This window comes from Staurois parvus, unplaced genomic scaffold (genome assembly GCF_062004578.1).
Source record: "Staurois parvus isolate SC_StPar_1 unplaced genomic scaffold, SC_StPar_1.0 ptg000031l, whole genome shotgun sequence".
NCBI classification, from domain to species: Eukaryota; Metazoa; Chordata; class Amphibia; order Anura; family Ranidae; genus Staurois; species Staurois parvus.
The window spans coordinates 725,073-744,277 of record NW_028317827.1 but is presented as its reverse complement, the minus strand read 5'-3'; the positions used below and the strand labels follow the sequence as shown (position 1 = coordinate 744,277).

Below are 19,205 nucleotides of genomic sequence, written 5' to 3'. Positions count from 1 at the left end.
TATGATTATTACATTATAATTTATGATTTCGTGTTTCAAATTTTAACATACCCGGGATGTTTACTAGACTCTTGTTCGGACAGATTTCAGTGAGTTATTTCTAAAAATGACAGGCCTACAATAAAAAACTACATATTTCCATGCAAAAAAATGTACCGCTTTGAGCACAGAAATACTGACATAATCAGACCGCTAGGGAGGTTATACCAAAATTAAACCCTCCTATCCTGTACGGCCAAGTAAACTGCTTCTGTTTGATCTGCAACTGCCATGGTGTTGCTCATGTGATCATATATGACACCAGCTATTTTGAAGGTTTAACAATTTGTTTGAGGAAACAAGCAAATGTGACAGCAATCCTGGCATTCCCGGAATGTAACTGTTTTTTAAATAGAAGGTTTCGTTCCGCTTTATGTTTTACTGCTGTTCAGGGGCTCTGGGCTTCAACAAAATGGCACCTCCAGCAAAAAGAAACAGGAACACTGCTGGAGGCAATTTATGACACACTAATTTTGGTAGCATAATTATTGTGAAATGTATATTCCTTGCTAAAGAAAATTATTTTTATCAAGTTGTTATGGGTAAATTTCTGCTTTTAAGCTGTCCACACCCATGAGAATGGTCGGACATGTATCTGCTGTGTGATTATCTTCGTGTCTTGACCAAATGAACCAATGCCTGGCCAGATTCTGTGGTTGAATGAGGGTTGTGGGGGGATTGCATGGGAGGAACATGGTAGACGGTTCTAGTAGTGGCTTATACCAGTTGAAGAAAAAGCAATGTGCAAGGCTTTCTAATGCATCCGATCGCTTCCTGGCCTTTTGATGAGGAAACAATCCAAAATTGGGAGTTTGTTGTGGAATATTTATAGGCACCTTAATTTCATTACGAGGCCGTGACAGGTTCTGTTAAAGAAAACCTGAAATGTGTAACCATGCCTTATGTGTCTAAGTAGTGATCATGCTTGGTTGATCCTGATATTCTGCTAGTCAACCTGCAGTCTCTTTGCAGTTTAGTGTCATACATTACCCCCCAGTGCCCCTGGTATCCATATATAAAGCAATCTTTGCCCAGGCTGTAGACCACATGAGCAAGTACAGGAGCAGCAGTGCAAGAAAGGTGTACCTTTTTTTTTTTTTTTTTTTTTCGTTCGATATGGGATTGACTTGTGCTTTCATATTCCTTGTGATATGAACATTTTGCCAGTGGATTTACATAGCCATTCAGCAGGTGGAGATCTAAGCTCAATTTAAAATGTTTTGGCGGCTGATGCTCTACATTAAAATAAAAGCTGGTTAACAGGCCTTAGAAGCCCCAGCTCAAAGCTCACGAATGATTCAGAGTAGCGACTTATCCACCCTCCTTCCCTCTCTTCTGCCTGTTGCGTTTGGAGGGGGCCAAATGAAGACTTTAATTAGAGGAAATCTCAAAGAAAACCGCTTTCTTTTTCTTAAATACTGCATACTGTTTTATAATACCAGTGTCGTGGCTGAAACCTGTTTTAAATGGTTAATTTCATTTTAAAAGCAAAAATGTACTTGACCGAAACCATTAGGCCTCATTCACTCAGACACATAGACCTTTACATTCATGAAGTGGTGTTTATGTGCCTAGCCTAGCATACAGCCGCTTGTGAAAGCTTGTTAAAAATCAATGATTCATACAGGTGCATCAGCTGTATGGATCTTACACACGTCCGAGGGTGTACTCGCATACACGAGAGGCTCTGGGCGCAGACAGAATGCATCCAGAGTTGCTCATCTTCTCCTGTACACAAGTATATGCTCAGGTGTGCATAGAGGTCCGTATAGCTATTGGGCCTATCAGTCTGTCATTGTTTTTGAACCGACTTCCCATCATTGCTGTATGCTGCCCCATGTGCATAAAAAATACTTTACAGATATACGGGTCTATGTGCCTGTGTGAATGCACCCTTATAGTTACTGTTTGAAAAGAGTCAGAATAGCATAAACTGTGGCTCCAGTTACTGGCCAAGGAGGGGACGTTGCAATTTTAGAGGGTGAGCACCATTATTTTGGTATAGTAGACATTAGCCTCACCATTGTTGCTGGTCTTTCCTCTCTGACTAAAAGTGCTTTCAGGTCCCATTAAACACAATCACAGAGGATTTGTCTGACTGACTGTTAGTGTGTGCACCACTCAGAAGAGCAGACTGGCAGCAATTTTACAGGCGTGACTGATATCAAGATGACATAATCAGCCATGCCCACATTAGGACCCACAATCCACTGGTCTGTTCTTCTAAGGCTCCTTTCACATGGGACAGCCTCCACTTGCTTAGCGGGGGATCCATCTGCTGAGCAGGTCAATGACTGATCCTTGTCCACTTTGCTTATGCAGAGCGGACGTAGACACAGCCCTATGGGCTCTCGGATGTAAATGGACCGCCTGTCTGTTTACACCTGACTGCCATCTGACCCACCCAGAATGAGGGGAATGGATCCTCATCCATCTGTTTTAAGCAGATCAGAAGTCAGTGGGTGTAAACCGACAGGTTTTATACCTACTGCTCCATAGAAGAGAATGGAGGGTCCAAATGGGTCTGCGTGAAAAACAAGACAGGTGGACCCGATCGGACCGCTAGTGTGAAAGGGGCCTAAACCCTCATATCAGATACTCTAGGCACCTTTGACACTAGCAGTTTGATCAGGTCCGCCTGTCCATTTATCTTGATCAGACCCTCCGTTCACCTCTATGGAGATCCGATGGATGAGGACCTGTTCCCCCTCTGTCTAGGTGGATTAGATCGACTGACAGTTGGGTGTAAACGGACAGGTGGTTCACTTAGATCTGAACGCCCATAGAGGAGAATGGGAGGTGTCTGTTTCCGCTCTGCATTGGTGAAGCGGACACGGATTAGTCGTCTACCTGCTTAAGGAGGGATCAGCGATCAGATGCCCTGCAGAGCATGTGGAGGCATTGCCTTCTAATGCCAACTCATGACACCAACTCTAAAATTCATTGAAAGCTGAGAGATCAACCAAGCCTGTAAGTAAGGGAGGAGTAGAGCACGATTCTATAATGTAATTGGCAGTATGTGTAAGCTCAGCTTCTTTCAAATAGAATTTTACAATAAATCTAATTTTACCAAGGTAATCTTTAACAACTAGCCTACAGGGCACTTATATCCCCTTCCTGCCCAGGCCAATTTCCAGCTCTCAGCGCTGTCACACTTTGAATGACAATTGCGCGGTCATGCAACACTGTACCCATATGAAATTTTTATCATTTTTTTGTGACAGAGCTTTGTTTTGGTGTTATTTAATCACCTCTGGGATTTTTATTTTTTCTTAAACCAAAAACCACTGAAAATTTTGAAAAAAAGTTTTTTCTTCGTTTTTGTTATAAAATTTTGTAAATAAGTGATTTTTCTCCTTCACTGATGTATGCTAATGAGGCTGTAGTGCTGGGCACTGATAAGATGCACTGATGGACACTGATAGGTGGCACTGATGAGGAGGCACTGGTAGGTGGCACTGACAGGCATCACTGACGGGCACTGATAGGCGGCACTGACTGGCACTGATAGGCGGCACTGATAGGTGGCACTGAGTTGCATTGGGTGACACTGAAGGGCCGCTCAGATGGGCACTGATTTGTGGCATTGATGTGCACTGGTATGCACTGATATGTGGCATTGTGGCACTGATGGGCACGTGGCACTGTTCAGCTGCCACTGTTCAGGTGGCACTTCTGGGGCCACACTGATCATCAGGGCACACTGATCATCAGTGCCCTGATGATCAGTGTACATGTCCCCTCCGCGGAAAGCCGATTACCGGCTCTTCTCTCCTCATGAGCTGTCAGCGTGACAGCTCGAGAGGAGAGAAATGCCGATAACCGGCATTTCCCTGTTTACATGTGATCAGCTGTGATTGGACACAGCTGATCACGTGACCGAGCCGACATCTTCAGCTCTTTCCGTGATCGGTGATCCCCTGTGTCCGAGGGACACAGAGCACCGCCGATCGCCGCGCTGCGTGCTCCCTGAGCCGCGCATGCGCGGTGAGAATGGCAGGACGTCATATGACATCCTATCAGAACGAGAGAACCACCTTGTGCCCGTCATTGGACTATATGGCGGGCGGGAGGTGGTTAAAGACATCAGTGTAAGAAGCTGGCGTTTTGGTCAGTCTGAACAGTTTTAGACCTAAAAGCATTTGTTTTTATTACATTAGCAGAAAGGACACCATTGCAATTTTTTTCAGATGTCAGGAGCTGCTATGGTCTGTTTTGCACCATTCTTTTCATGCATGGAAGATGACTGCAGTGCTCCCTCCTACATTCTTCTTCTTCTTCCTGAGCAGTAATGGTTAATTGATGTGTTGTTAATGAGCTGCCTTCTGAAAATGATGTGCAGAGCTCTGCTAAAGATCTGAGTCTTGGCTACAGAAACCACTGCTGCATTCATTTTAGATACTGTACATGTGTCTGTTCTTTCCAGATATAGATATAGCATACGGTGCTTCATCTTTGCTTCTGTTCTATAGCAGATACTAGTTTTTAGTTGTGCAGCTTTAAGTATAGACGTCCTCTGTCTTGTAAGAGTGCAAAATTGTTGGTAAGAAAAAGAAAGAAAAGGAAAACAATTGGCCATATGCATTGTCAGGTGCAAAGTTTAAAAATCTGGTCTAGCATTTTGTTGTCAATGGCTGAGGATGTTTGGAACGCAGAAACCTAAACTGACCAGCTCTTTTAGTTGGGTAACTCCTCTCCTCAATCCTAGTCTTGTGTTCTGTCCCTTACACTGATGAGGATCGGGTAATAGCTGAGTGCATGTTATATGTAGCATGTATGCTATATATCAACCGGTTAGGATCCACGGTCTGCCACAGAGACACAAATGAATAATTTGGGTTACTCAGCCCACTAACCTAAAACATCGTTACATAGTTAGTCTGGCTGAAAAAAGACAAAAGTCCATCCAGTTCAACCATAAAAGAAAAAAAAAGATATAATCCAACACCCACAGTTGATCCAGAGGAAGGCAAAAACCCAGCAAAGCCTGATCCAATTTGCTCCTGCAGGGAAAAAAATTCATTCCTGATTCCTCGAGAGGCAATCAGATATTCCCTGGATCAACTTTACCTATAAATAGTATCCAGTTATATTCTGTGTATCCAAGAAAGAATCCAGGACTTTTTCAAAGCAATCCACTGAGCTGGCTAGAACCAACGCTTGAGGAAGTCTATTCCACATTTTCACAGCTCTCACTGTGAAGAAACCTTTCCGTGTTTGGAGATTAAATTTATTTTCCTCCAGACATAAAGAGTGCCCCCTTGTCCTCTGTGATGACCTCAGGGTGAATGACTCTACACCGAGTTCACTATATGAACCACTGATGTATTTATACATGTTGATCATATCCCCTTTAATCTCCTCTTCTCAAGAGAGAATAAATTAATTTCCTCTAATCTTTCCTCATAGCTGACCTCCTCCATGCCTCTTATCAGTTTGGTTGCCCTTCTCTGTACTTTCTCCAGTTCCCCAATTTTCTTTTTGTGAATTGGTGCCCAAAACTGAACTGCATATTCCAGATGAGGTCTTACTAATGATTTGTACCGGGGTAATATGATGTCTCTCTCTCTCTGGAGTCTATACCTCTTTTAATACGAGAGGATTTTGCTCGCTTTAGAAACCGCAGCTTGGCATTGCATGCCATTATTAGGCTTGTGATCTACCAGAACTCCCAGAGCCTTCTCCACCATTGATTCCCCCAGTTGTACTCCCCCCAGTATGTATGATGCATGCATATTCTTAGCCCCCAAGTGCAGAACCTTACATTTATCAACATTAAACCTCATTTGCCACATAGTTGCCCAATTACACAGTGCATTGAGGTCGGCTTGTAAGTTGGAGACATCCTGTAAGGACATTATTCCACTGCACAGCTTGGTGTCATCTGCAAAGACTGAAATGGGATTAATAATCTCAGACCCTATATTGTTTATAAATATATTCAAATATATAATAGTATTCGTAATAGTATTATAATAGTGAACAGTGCTCCGTGAGATGCTCAAAGCGTGGGATATTTTTTCTATAACCTAACCCTGCTTTATACTTCTCCACAACTTTATCCCTGACCTGTCTGGTGTGTTCCTTGGCTTTCATGATGCTGTTTGTCCACTAATGTTCTCTAACAAACCTCTGAGGGCTTCACAGAACAGCTGTATTTATACTTTATTAGGTGACTTCTGAAGGCAGTTGGTTCCACTAACTTTTAGTTTGCGGTATCCGAGTAAAGGGAGCTGAATACAAATGCATGCCACACTTTTCAAATATTAATTTGTAAAACATTTTGAAAACCATTTATCATTTTCCTTCTACTTCACAATTATGTGCCACTTTGTGTTGGTCTATCAAATAAAATCACAATAAAATACATTTACGTTTTTGGTTGTGACATGGCAAAATGTGGAAATTTTCAAGGGGTATGAATACTTTTTCAAGGCACTGTATATGGTTTTGTATGTAAAAGTGTAACATTTGTCCATTTTATGTTTAATCAGAGGAGGTTGACACTTTTTTAACTAATTTATATCCTCTAACCCGTCACCTGCTGTTGCCATTTAAAGAGCGCGTGGCTGTGTGGGGCTCCACCCACTCGGCTGTGTCATTCATTCACAGGGTTTTGTGAATGAATGAACTACAACTATCTACAGGGAGAAAGCTATACTGACAGTCTGCAGGAGCCTGGCACTACACCCCAATATGCTGATCATTTCCCATTATCATTAAAAGTTAAAATAAAAAAAAAAATTGGGAGGTCCCCAGAACAGTATTAGAGGGGAAAACATCCAATGGGGGCACTATTTCTGGTGACAACCAGGATTTCCTACACTTTGGGCAGGAAGTGAAACGAAATCTCAATGGAACATAAATGGTAAAAATAAACCTGGCAGGGGTTACAACCATCTCTTGCTCTATCTAAAATTGACAAAAAAAAGTTTTGCCTTTAGTTTTACTTTAGCGTGTAAAAGCTTATATGAGAATATGTGAAGTACATTGGGTAAAATAAATATGCCATTTTATCCTTTTGAGTACAAAATGTGAATTGGTAACTTTTATTTAATTTTATTTGTATTCATTTATTTAGTTTGTTTATTTTTATTTTTTTTTATTTTTTTTGCAGTTGCTGAAAATTCTGCTGCTTATGATGAACCTCCAGAAACTGTGACAAAGTCAGAACCTGAACCAGTGTACATAGACGAAGTAAGTTAACATGTCTCAATTTTACAGGTGAGCACAAGGCAAACTGCTGCATGCACAGGCTGGAACTGTTGTAGATGCCATCAAATTTGTTACTCTCACAAGCTGGTTTTGTGATCCAGACCCCAGGGGCAGAAAGCACATCCAGATTCTTGGCATTCATGGTACCTCTGGCACAACCTGGTCAAGGACATGCCTCTAGCCTTATGAATGGATAGTGTACGGTACAGAATCACCCGTCTGCTCACTTTTTAATAAGCACATGCATTGCTGCATTCATTGTTTTTTCTGCTAGAGTTTGGCGTTTTCTGCCTTCTTTCCTGAATTTAAATCTTTTACTATTCAGAGTGTTACATTTTATCCAGCATATCTCTGCTCTGTTTAAAGACTTGCCTGCTTGTACTTCCAGAAAGCCAGAGAAAAATATGATGGATGTTACTGGCAATGAAAGAGAACACACAATAATTCATAAAATACAATGTTTATTTACAACCATATTAAAAACATCTTGTGACTCAAGTTAGGATTTCACTTAGAAACAATATACACATTATTTTGTAGTGAATAGGACTGCTGACTCAATATCACCACTGTTCATATTGATATAATTGTGCTTTAATAATTTACCAAATATATAGTTGTATGGTAAAGTCGTGAGTCCTCATGAGTCAATGCATTTTCTTTATTATCTTCCTCAGGATGTGTGAGAATTCAGCAGCAGTCATTAAATGTACAAAGAAAACAAAAATCACATATAATATATAAATTAAGCACAAAATAAAAAATAATAAAGATAATAAACATTACTAATTTGTATCCCATATAGAGGTGAAGCACCTTGTTCACATGTCTAGATGCCACAGGAGCTCCCCCAGTCTTTTAGGATTGTTAAAGGGAAACTATATGGTATTATTGTGAACTTGGTTTAGTAGTTCTAGAATATGTACACATATACAATGTGTATACAATATGTAGCCAGATGTTTGGGAATACCTGACCATTACATTTGCCTATATGGCCAAAAGTATGTGGACACCCCTTCAAAGTTATGGAAAAGTGTCTCCAGTGAAAGGGACTGTTAAAGCTTCAGCATATAAAGACATCAGGGGCGGACTGACAACTCAAGGGGCCCCCGGGCAATAGGGGATCATGGGGCCCCTGTGTTCTTGCCGAAACTCAAAAAAGCCTATGAAAAAGGTACCAGGGGCATCTCATGGGGCCCCCTACTGACCCCGGGCCCTCAGGCAGTGCCCGAGTTTCCAGATGGTCAGTCCGCCCCTGAAAGACATTATAGACAATTGTGTACTTCCAACCTTGTGGTAACAATTTGGGGAAGGTCCTTTTCTGTCCCAGTATAATTGTGCCCTGTGTATAAATCCCTGATTTCATGAATTTGGTGTGGGGGAACTCGGTTGACTTGCAAAGAACCCTGCCCTCAACCCTACTGAATACCTAAGATTTTTCTGGTATCTTTTCACCTTTTTGCTTTTTTTCATCTTTTCTAGAATAAAATGGACCAGACATTACACTTACTTCAGAGCATCGATCCAACTGACCCCAAGCCAGATTCTGTCACGCTTCTCGATTTGGAAGGTAATAACATCTACATAAGTAGTGTAACATGAAATAAAAATGTGTACCTCATTAGTCACCAGGTTAGCTGTAATACGTGTGGCAGTGCAGTATTCTGCTTGTTACTTATCATGCTTTCTTAAAGGAAAACTACCGTATTTTCCGGCGTATAAGACGACCCCCTACTTTTCCTGTTTAAAATGTAGTGTTTGGGCTATACTCGCCGTATAAGACTACCCCTCTTCCAGTGCACACCAGTGGGAAGAATCGTGCCCCATCATTGGTGTCAGTGGGAGGAATAGTGCCCCATCATTGGTATTAGTGGGAGGAATAGTGCCCCATCATTGGTATCAGTGGGAGGAATAGTGCCCCATCATTGGTGTCAGTGGGAGGAATAGTGCCCCATCATTGGTGTCAGTGGGAGGAATAGTGCCCCATCATTGGTGTCAGTGGGAGGAATAGTGCCCCATCATTGGTATTAGTGGGAGGAATAGTGCCCCATCATTGGTATCAGTGGGAGGAATAGTGCCCCATCATTGGTGTCAGTGGGAGGAATAGTGCCCCATCATTGGTGTCAGTGGGAGGAATAGTGCCCCATCATTGGTGTCAGTGGGAGGAATAGTGCCCCATCATTGGTGTCAGTGGGAGGAATAGTGCCCCATCATTGGTATCAGTGGCAGGAATAGTGCCCCATCATTCGTATCAGTGGCAGGAATAGTGCCCCATCATTCGTATCAGTGGCAGGAATTGTGCCCCATCATTGGTGTCAGTGGGAGGAATAGCGCCCCATCATTGGTGTCAGTGGCAGGAATAGTGCCCCATCATTAGTATCAGTGGCAGGAATAGTGCCCCATCATTGGTGTCAGTGGGAGGAATAGTGCCCCATCATTAGTATCAGTGGCAGGAATAGTGCCCCATCATTAGTATCAGTGGGAGGAATAGTGCCCCATCATTGGTGTCAGTGGAAGGAATAGTGTCCCATCATTGGTATCAGTGGGAGGAATAGTGTCCCATCATTGGTATCAGTGGGAGGAATAGTGCCCCATCATTGGTATCAGTGGGAGGAATAGTGCCCCATCATTGGTATCAGTGGGAGGAATAGTGCCCCATCATTGGTATCAGTGGCAGGAATAGTGCCCCATCATTAGTATCATTGGGGGGAATAGCACCCCATCTTTGGTGTCAGTGGGAGGAATAGTTTCCCATCGTTGGTGTCAGTGGGGGGGGGGGGGGGAATAGTGCCCCATCGTTGGTGTCAGTGGGGGGGGGGGGGGAATAGTGCCCCATCGTTGGTGTCAGTGGGGGGGGGGGAGGAATAGTGCCCCATCGTTGGTGTCAGTGGGGGGGGGGGAGGAATAGTGCCCCATCGTTGGTGTCAGTGGGGGGGGGGGTGGAATAGTATCCCATCATTGGTGCCAGGGGGGGGTGGAATAGTATCCCATCATTGGTGTCAGTGGGGGGTGGAATAGTGCCCCATCATTGGTGTCAGTGGGGGGTGGAATAGTGCCCCATCATTGGTGTCAGTGGGGGGTGGAATAGTGCCCCATCATTGGTGTCAGTGGGGGGGGAGGAATAGTGCCCCATCATTGGTGTCAGTGGGGGGGAAGGAATAGTGCCCAATCGTTGGTGTCAGTGGGGGGGGGGGAGGAAAAGTGCCCCATCGTTGGTGTCAGTGGGGGGGGGGAGGAAAAGTGCCCCATCGTTGGTGTCAGTGGGAGGAATAATGCCCCATCATTGGTATCAGTGACACCAACAATGGGGCACTATTCCTGGCACTGACACTTGCTGACCCCTGTTCCAGTACGGTGCTGCTGCAGCCAGCATATGTGGTTGCAGCAGCACCTAAGCACGGCACACTTACATGCATCTCCACTCGATTTTCGTGGGGCCGCTCAGCTCCGCCTCCTCGCTGGTGATTAGCCGCCTGTGTGCCTTTCCCGAGCTACAGTTCTGGCGGCCAATCACCGGTGAGGAGGCGGAGCCGAGCAGCCGTGCGAACATCCAGTGGACGAACCGAAGGAAGGAGCAGCCGCGCTTCCTGGACCGGATCGTCGTGGGACCGGAGCGTCGTGGGACCGGAGCCAGGTAAGAGACAGCAGCCCCTGCCCACCCCTGTACTTAGTTTCCCTTCTGTTGGAAGGGGGGGGGGGCGGTGGCGGAACTGCGCCGCCACCCTAAAAAGTGTCAGCATGCCGTTACCGGCGTATAAGACGACCCCCGACTTTTGAGAAGATTTTCAAGGGGTAAAAAGTCGTCTTATACGCCGGAAAATACGGTAGTCCTTTTTTTTTTTTTTTTCTTAAGTGTTTCCAAAAGCTGAAGGCTCTGAGTTCAGTCCCCCCTGCCCCACTAAATACTTGCCTAAACACAAATTGTGATCTTGTGCGTTGCATGAGAGCAGTGACACTCTCCAAATAATATATAAAAGTGCCGCGCTCCCATACAAATAAACTTTGAAATACCTTATATTTATAATTCCAAAACGTAAATCCAAATTATAATGTATATCACATATGCCACTCTATATTAAACAAATATATTTCTGTGCTGATTACCCTTTGTGAAAACAGAAATCAATATACCCAAGTCCATATATAAATATAAGTGTACACAGAGTCCTCTTCCGATTTAAATTCAACATAAGAAGTGCCACTCCAAAAATCCACGTGCAGTGTGATCTTAGTATGCGCTCACCTTGTGTTTTGCCTAAGATGATAGTGACACTCTCCGCTCTCTCCCCCTCATAGGCTCAGGGACAACAGTGGGAGCCATTGGCTTCTGCTGCTGTCAATCACAGCCAATAAATAGGGAGCAGGGGGTGGGACTGAGCCAACTGTGTGTGTCAATGGACACACACTGTGGCTCAGGATCAAGCGCACAGAAGTGTCCCTATAGCAAGCGGCTTGCTATGGTGGCACTTGGCAGGGGGGAAGACGCCGACACTGGACCGCAGAAGTGGTGGGTTGGGGCTGCGATGTGCAAAACCAACTCGTGACATGTTTGTTTGTTTGTTTTTAAAAAAAAGTATACTGTACAATCACTTTTATTATAATAATATATGCATGGAAAATTGATGAGAATAATTTCAAGGAAAACTTTACCTTTTGGCAAAATGTTCCTTAATTCTGCTCACCCTCTAAGATACTTCCCTGCCTTCTTTGAACCAACAATGTTTACTGTGCGGCCTGCCTGGTGCTACATAGTCCATGAGTCCATTCTAAAAGATGTGTAATCTGTGTGAATAGATCCAAAGTGGGGCACATATAGTTAGCGCTTTTAATTGATTCATATTTTGGAAAGCCTAGGCATAGCTGCACCACAGAAAAACCTGCTTGGAGCTATGCAATGTAGGAGAGCATTTTGTCAAAGCTTATGGGACTTGTGAGCCAGTTTTGGCTCAACCTACTGGTTTCTTATAACCGTTGGCCAGCTCTACCCCCAGTGCGACCCTGAAATGTTTGCTGTCACACCATGTGGTCATGTGCTGCCTGCTGAGTTCTGGGTACGAATAAATATAAAAACATCAGTTTTATCTTTTTGGTAGTTTTAGAGCAATATTGTCTTAATTAATAAACAATTATAAAATGGTAGCAGCTCTCTTCATTCAGAAACATGGTCAATATAAGCTATGTCTATAGATTGGCAGAGTGTGCTCATTTGGGCACAGGAAAGACTGTTATGATTAATGCAATCGTTGTGTTTAGTTTTACCAAGAGGATCATGGTTGGGTATAGCATGTACAGCAGTGTTTTCAGCGTGAAAATGTGTGGAGTACAGAACATACAAGACAGTGAGGTAGCGTAGACTAAAAACTGTACAACGCAGTGTACTTAGAGTAAGGTGCCTCTTGCTATTGACTGTTTAATTCCAGTTGCATTTTTTACTGCTCCGAATAACTAGACAAGTACTGCAATTTATTATTAAACTACATGCATAATCTCAATAAAGTAAATTGAAATATTATGCTTTTTTTTTTTTTTTCTTTCAGATGTCTGCCAACAAATGGGTCCAATGATCGATGAGAAATTGCAAGAGATTGACAGGTGAGAGAAAACATAAACTGCGCGTTATTTAATTGCTTACTTAAACATTCATTTTATCACATATTAATAATCTTCTATGACATATATATGATGGCTGCAATTTGGCAAGAAGTTTTCTGGCACTTGCTCAGTAAACGGTCTACTTTTTATGCTGCGCTCGTTTTATAGCACACACTGACAATTAAATATAACACTAGAGCATTTTCTAGTAGCAGTGGAAAGTAATCAATATATGTTTTTCTTTTCATATTTTTAATTTATATCTGTTCATACATCCGTTTTTGCTGTGTTTGCTTTTTTTTTTTTTTTTTCTTTGCCATAGTGCAGCATTTGCCAGCTTCAGTCCTCAGTTAACCTCAGATTTTCAGTATTTCCTTCATCAATCACCAGTAATTTTAAAGTGAACCTGTCACAGATCTAATACAACATTTGAGTACACCGTGCTTAGTAGAGTGCAAATCACACAGCTGTTGTCCCCTTTCTACTTTCACTCCTTTCGAAAAGAGAACCTACGATTAAGTTAAATAGCAGTGTGCTGGGAGCTGCTATTGTCTGACTTAGCAGCTGCATATTAGTTCCAAGGCAGTCAAAGTGGTGCTGAACAGGTGACCTGGAATTAGCGTGTAGTCTGTGAATCATAGTGGCAACCTCCATCAGAGTGTTTAGTTTAGATGACCGATTCTTTTAAAGAGAAACAACTATATATATATGTGTGTGTGTGCGTGCGTGCGTGCGCGCGTGCGTGTGTGCATAAGGCCCATTCACACTGGTGGCCATAAAAACAGGCAGTTGATCTGTGTTTTTGAATGGGAGGCACGACCTGTCATACTCCCTCATTAAGGTTAATATGACTGCTATGCAAGCCAAACACTTGCTGGTATGGTATTTCCATGCCAGCTGTATCAACCAGGAAGAGACAGCCCATTCATGATGATGTCAGAGAACAAGGTGGAGCACAGGTCCTGGTGTGCAGTGGCGGATCATTTCAGAACGCAGCTGGATTTGCTGGGCATATATAAATATTGAGCAGGTAAGAGCGAATTACAAAAATGGTAAAACGGGAGTGAAGTTCCTGTTTAATATAAATAAAGTAAAACTATTTCAAGGAGGCATTTATCAGGCACTACTTCTGACACCCACCAAGCTCCTTTCAAAAGTGTTGCTTTCTATAAAGTATCCTGTGCTTACACTTCTGGGTATTTGGGTTACACAGTTAAAGGAGCTTCAACCAGCGGGTACCCCCCCCTCCATCAGAATATACAGATCAGTGCTTGCAGTCATTGGCTGCAAGCGCTGATCAGATGCTGTTTTTTTTTTTCTGCAAGACCATTAGACAGAAGCAGGTCGTTAGACCAGCTTTTGTTGAACAGACAGTGGTACACACGTACCGAAATTCAGCTAGTTCAGCAGGAAGCGAACAAATTTTGGTACGTGTATACAGGACTTTAGTCACTTAGTGTGCCAAGAGGTTACACAGCCCCTAAGCAATAGAAATATGGCTCCAAGGTCTCCCATGAAGCAGCAATAAAGTATTTGTGGACCTTTAAAACAACCCTTTCAGTTTAAAATAGAAATGCAGGGCAAAATATTTGAGTATATGTAAATATACAGGCAGGCGGTATTTCCAAGTAGAATGCAGAGAAAGCAAATTACATGCTGGGATGGAATTGCTTTGAAATAGGAAAGCAAGGGGACTGGTAGAATCACCAGGAAATTCACAGAGCGGAAGCAATGCAAAGAGAACAGGATACTTTTCAATACAAGAACATGGCATTACAGACACATTCAAAAATATGTGAATATGCTTCCCTGGAGTGACCATACTAGGTGATAACGAACGCCTAAAGAGTTAGTTCAGCTTTAATGACATGTTTTAAATAAATCTTTGTGATCCTTATTTTGACACGGCTTCCACTCTGGGCTCCCTCTTTATGCCCCATCTAGATGTCAGGACGAACCCAACCGTCAAATGTGCTGTGCGGCCCCAACACCTCACAAACAAGTACTCTGCTACTTGGCTTGCCTGACCATGTACACACCTTCCACTCACTCTTGCTTTGGCTGAGCTCAGCATTTTGCAGGTGAGATCAGACTGTACATGCGTGGTTAGGTAAGCCGAGCACTCATTTGTGAGGTGTTTGGGGCTTCTCATCCAATGGCAAGACAGAGATTGGGATCCCACAGTGGAAGCCGTGTCAAAAGTAAAGATCATTTCAAAACAGGGCACAGCACTTGAATGTGCAGATGGAGCTGCAACACACAGAAGAGGAATTAACATTTAAAAGCATCAGTTTAACACCATGCCACTGCTGGGCTTTCTGGAATGTGTTTACAACAAACTTCTATTTGCTTCAGTGTGCAGGTACAAAAGAAAGCTCTACAGAAATTACTGGGGCAGCCGAATTCAGACCTAACTGTTGATTTGAACCTAACTGACAATTGCAGCAAAATGAACACAAGGAAAGTTCATGATGCTACCTAGTGCCTGTATCACATCTAAAATATGTGTGTAAAATCTAAAAATTCCAAAACTATTGGGCCAGTTTTTTTCTTTGCTCTGAATGTAACTGATCTCAGCTGTTCAGGGCCTTCTGTAAATTAAAGGAAATACAAACTGGTTGGACACTTATTGATGTATCTCAAAAGACAGAAAGAGGAAGAAAAACTGTTAAAAGCTTATTTTTGATTTGCATAGATTTATTAAATGAGTTCCTTTAAAACATGTCTTCATGTTTGATCATTTGCAAAATTGAATTTTCTATGGTATCTTATTATTATAATTTTTCCCCTGTGTTCTCTCCAGGAAGCACTCGGAACTCTCTGAACTTAATGTGAAGGTCCTGGAGGCACTAGAACTCTACAACAAACTAGTGAATGAGGCCCCATTATACAATGTATACAGCAAGCCCCCTCCACAAGCGCATTATAACCCGCCATCATTAGGGGTTTCTCTGCAGGTACTGACAATAATAAAAATACACCTGTCATCAGATATTTTAGCTGCCATTGTGGAAAATACCAATTGCTTGGCTGTGTCTTCCTTTTCTTCTGACTCACAGGCCCAGGAACAAACATTCAGAAAATTAATATCAGAGGAAAGTCAGAATTGCTTATCTCCATACTTTCCCCCAGTCACTGCCTGAAAATATTGAATTCAAACATCGGCATGAGAGCCAGACAGCCATCAGCGTTGGCAGGATCCATATTTCTCTCATGACAGATTTCTTTTAAAGGCCATCTGTTCTCAAAACTGATTTTTAGTTTTGTGGACATCGGAGAGTTGATTCATTGCTGGCATGTAGTCCAAATGTGAGATTTCCTAACTGTATTCTTTCCTCGCCTGTCCCACAATGCACTGAGGGTGTTGCTCTGTAATAGCAGGTCTCCTATTTATCTGTATAAACTTTATTATTGAGACTCTATTGGGAGTGCATGACTTTTGGCTTTGTATTGGCTTCAGAAGTTAGGCATCACTGTGAGGGGATTCCTCACCATGGGGTGGCTTTTAAATTATAAGCTCACCTTTTGGAACATGTTACATGTTCCACGCGTATTTAGGGTGGAATACGTAACATGTTACAGCAGCTGCAGCCTCTCTCCCTTCCAGTGACAGCGAGCAGGGATCTTCTCCCAGCGCTTGCTGTCACTAATTGAACATATTCACACAGTTGCGTCATTCATTCACGGTTCCCTGTGAATGACGTGAAATACAAGTACTGTCAGCCTTTGCGGCCGACAGCTTGTAGCATTAAAGTGTTTATCTAGTAGTGCGTTTTTTCTTTACCCGGTTTGTATTACATAGAGGAAGAGAGTTTAGGATTCAGCTTTTTTGCGAGAACCAGCGTTTTGTTTAGCATACTGGGAACTTGCTATGTGTTCCCCTGCCTTCTAGGCCTTTGGTTCATAGCTCTGCATAGCAGAGGTATAACCACCAGGCCCAAGAAACTGTTCTGGAGAAATCACACCAGGCAAAAAATGTGGTGCAGGGTTATGGACAATGAGCCTCAAAAATGGTCCAGGGCTTTGGACACTAGGTCTAAAGACGGTGCACAGCTGTGGACACCAGCCCCCAAGGACTGTGCATGGTAGCTGTGAATACCTGGCTGAAAGATGAACAGTGGCTGTGAACACCAGTCCTCAAAGACCATGTTTGGCTGCTGCAGACAGATGCCTGACCCCCACAGACTACTGCTATCAGACCCCAAATATGGTGCACAACCAGCCCAGAAGTCTCTGCAGGTTGGTGCTCATACACTCAAACTGCTTTTGAGGACCAGACATTTTCTGTCTTGCATAGTACCAAGAGATCCACTTGTTGACCTTCAGGGTCCTTGCAGCCTGCTGTCCTCCTGTCCTTCCACTTTTTAAGCTATTGGTCTGACCATTCTTTGCAGCCCATACAGATCCCTTGACAAGGCTTTGCTTTCAAACATGAAAGAAACAAAACAAATGCCTTTGCTTGAAGACTCTTTAAAGCTGCACATTGACTTCAGCATCAATCACTGTTCCACCTTCCTGTATTTGTATAGCGCAAAGAATATATATATTTTTTGCAAAAAATCTTCAAAGTCTTTCATACCCTACAACAATTCTGTACGTCTAGAATAGTTGACCCGTGTAAGTTAGAAGCATCTTGAATAATAAGGTCAGCGGGGATTTTTCTCTGCGCCCATAATGTAGCTTGAGGATAGCAGTAAATTGGATTAAGATCCTTTCATATACCTGGCAGAAGGATGTCTCGGGGAAGCATCGGTTTTGATCTTCTTTCTTTATAAATGCTGTTATATTGACCCGTGACACTGTTTTAGGAAGTATTGGCTGTTAACAAGACGAGCTCTATTCACGTGCTTCAGTCAGAGGGTACAGCAAAACGCCTCCTGCTAGCTCACGGTTATGCGGTGCACTGCTGTTACTGGATTTTCCAGTAGGCAGCAAACTATTTTTATAACTTCACAAATAACCACACGTCATTTTTATAGCTGAACTCCAGGCAGACTGGCAATTGCTTGAAAAATGAAATCTATATATGTGAACTGTTTTTTCCTGCCAAGAGATTTTTTTTTTTTATCCTACAGTCACCCATCAGATGAGCCAGTACCATTTCCATGATAGCAGGGGGGAAAGTAAGAAAGGCAACACATAGGCACACACACACACACACACACTCTCTCTCTCTCTCTCTCTCTCTCTCTCTCTCTCATATATATAATTATTTTTGAATTTTTTTGGGAGATTATGTGTGATTATATTGATTTTTAACATAAATTTCTTTGTCTAGGGCTATGCTGGTCAGGCTCAGGGAGCTAGTTATATGGTGCATGGTATACCCCAGGTACACCCGCCTAACCTTTCACAAGCTTATAGCATGAACCCTGACCAGATCGGACCCCTTAGATCTCTGCCACCGAATATCAACTCTACTGTGACCACTCAAGCAGCTCAAGCACCCTACTTGAGGTAACTTTTTTTTTTTTCTTCTTGAGGCCTTTGCAGTCAGGGCTCTTGTATAGTAACATTAGATGATAATATTAGGGGAGGGCAGCCTACATAATATGCTCCCTAAGGCTGGGTACACTCGAGCTGAATATTGGCTGAAATCAGCTGGTTCACCAGAAACTGGTCTGTGTGCCGCTTCCACAAGCGGCTTCTGTCAAACTGGTCTGCTGGAAAACCAGCATCCGATCAGCGCTTACAGAAAATGGATTAAGATAAAGTATAGAGCAGGATTTGTGTCTAGCTGGCCATTATCAACTACCATTCATCCTGACCCCACCTTCAGGTTTTCTCAAGAGAGGGGTTACCCAGCCAATGCCTTGTGTTTAACCTTTAAAGGAACTGTTTGAAAACGGTACATATAACTAGTTAATCCATTTACATTTGTATTTATTCTCCCATTCTCATAACTGTGTTAATTTCCAGTATACTGACTGATCATACACGTTTTTTCAGGATCAGAGCATAGAAAGCTCAATTGGCATTTTGAAAACTGAGATCTTTCTTCTGCTGCATATCTGCTCTGTTAGGGATGAGTAATGAAAGTGGTTTTGTTGAAATTGAATTGGCCGCAAAACTACCAATTTTGCCTTCACTGAAATTTTATTGAATAATTTGCAAAATTTACCATGTGGACTGCATAAGGCAAAATTTGCTTGATACAAGCCATGTGATCACCATGACATGGTGGGCATCGGCTTTGTTAAATCGATAAACCAGGCTAGCCCTAATGACATGGTGATTGCATGGTTTTGTTGATAAACAAGGCATCGATGAAAGCTGCCACTGAATTTCTTTCTAGGTGCACCTAGGAAGAAATGCTGATCCTAAAAGTTAACAAAATGCTATTCTTAAACTTTAATC

The 19,205-nt window shown here is 42.8% G+C and overlaps 1 protein-coding gene across 2 annotated transcripts in view; it reads left to right on the top strand.

Moving 5' to 3' along the window:
• Nucleotides 1–19,205, top strand: part of STAM2 (signal transducing adaptor molecule 2) — a 64,460-nt gene that overhangs the window by 34,595 nt on the left and 10,660 nt on the right. For both annotated transcript variants that reach the window (XM_089659493.1, XM_089659487.1), the window contains exons 9-13: nt 7,157–7,236; nt 8,739–8,826; nt 12,794–12,848; nt 15,652–15,805; nt 18,127–18,305. In XM_089659493.1, coding sequence (XP_089515619.1) covers nt 7,157–7,236; nt 8,739–8,826; nt 12,794–12,848; nt 15,652–15,805; nt 18,127–18,305 — 556 coding nt within the window. The remainder of the gene's footprint in view (nt 1–7,156; nt 7,237–8,738; nt 8,827–12,793; nt 12,849–15,651; nt 15,806–18,126; nt 18,306–19,205) is intronic.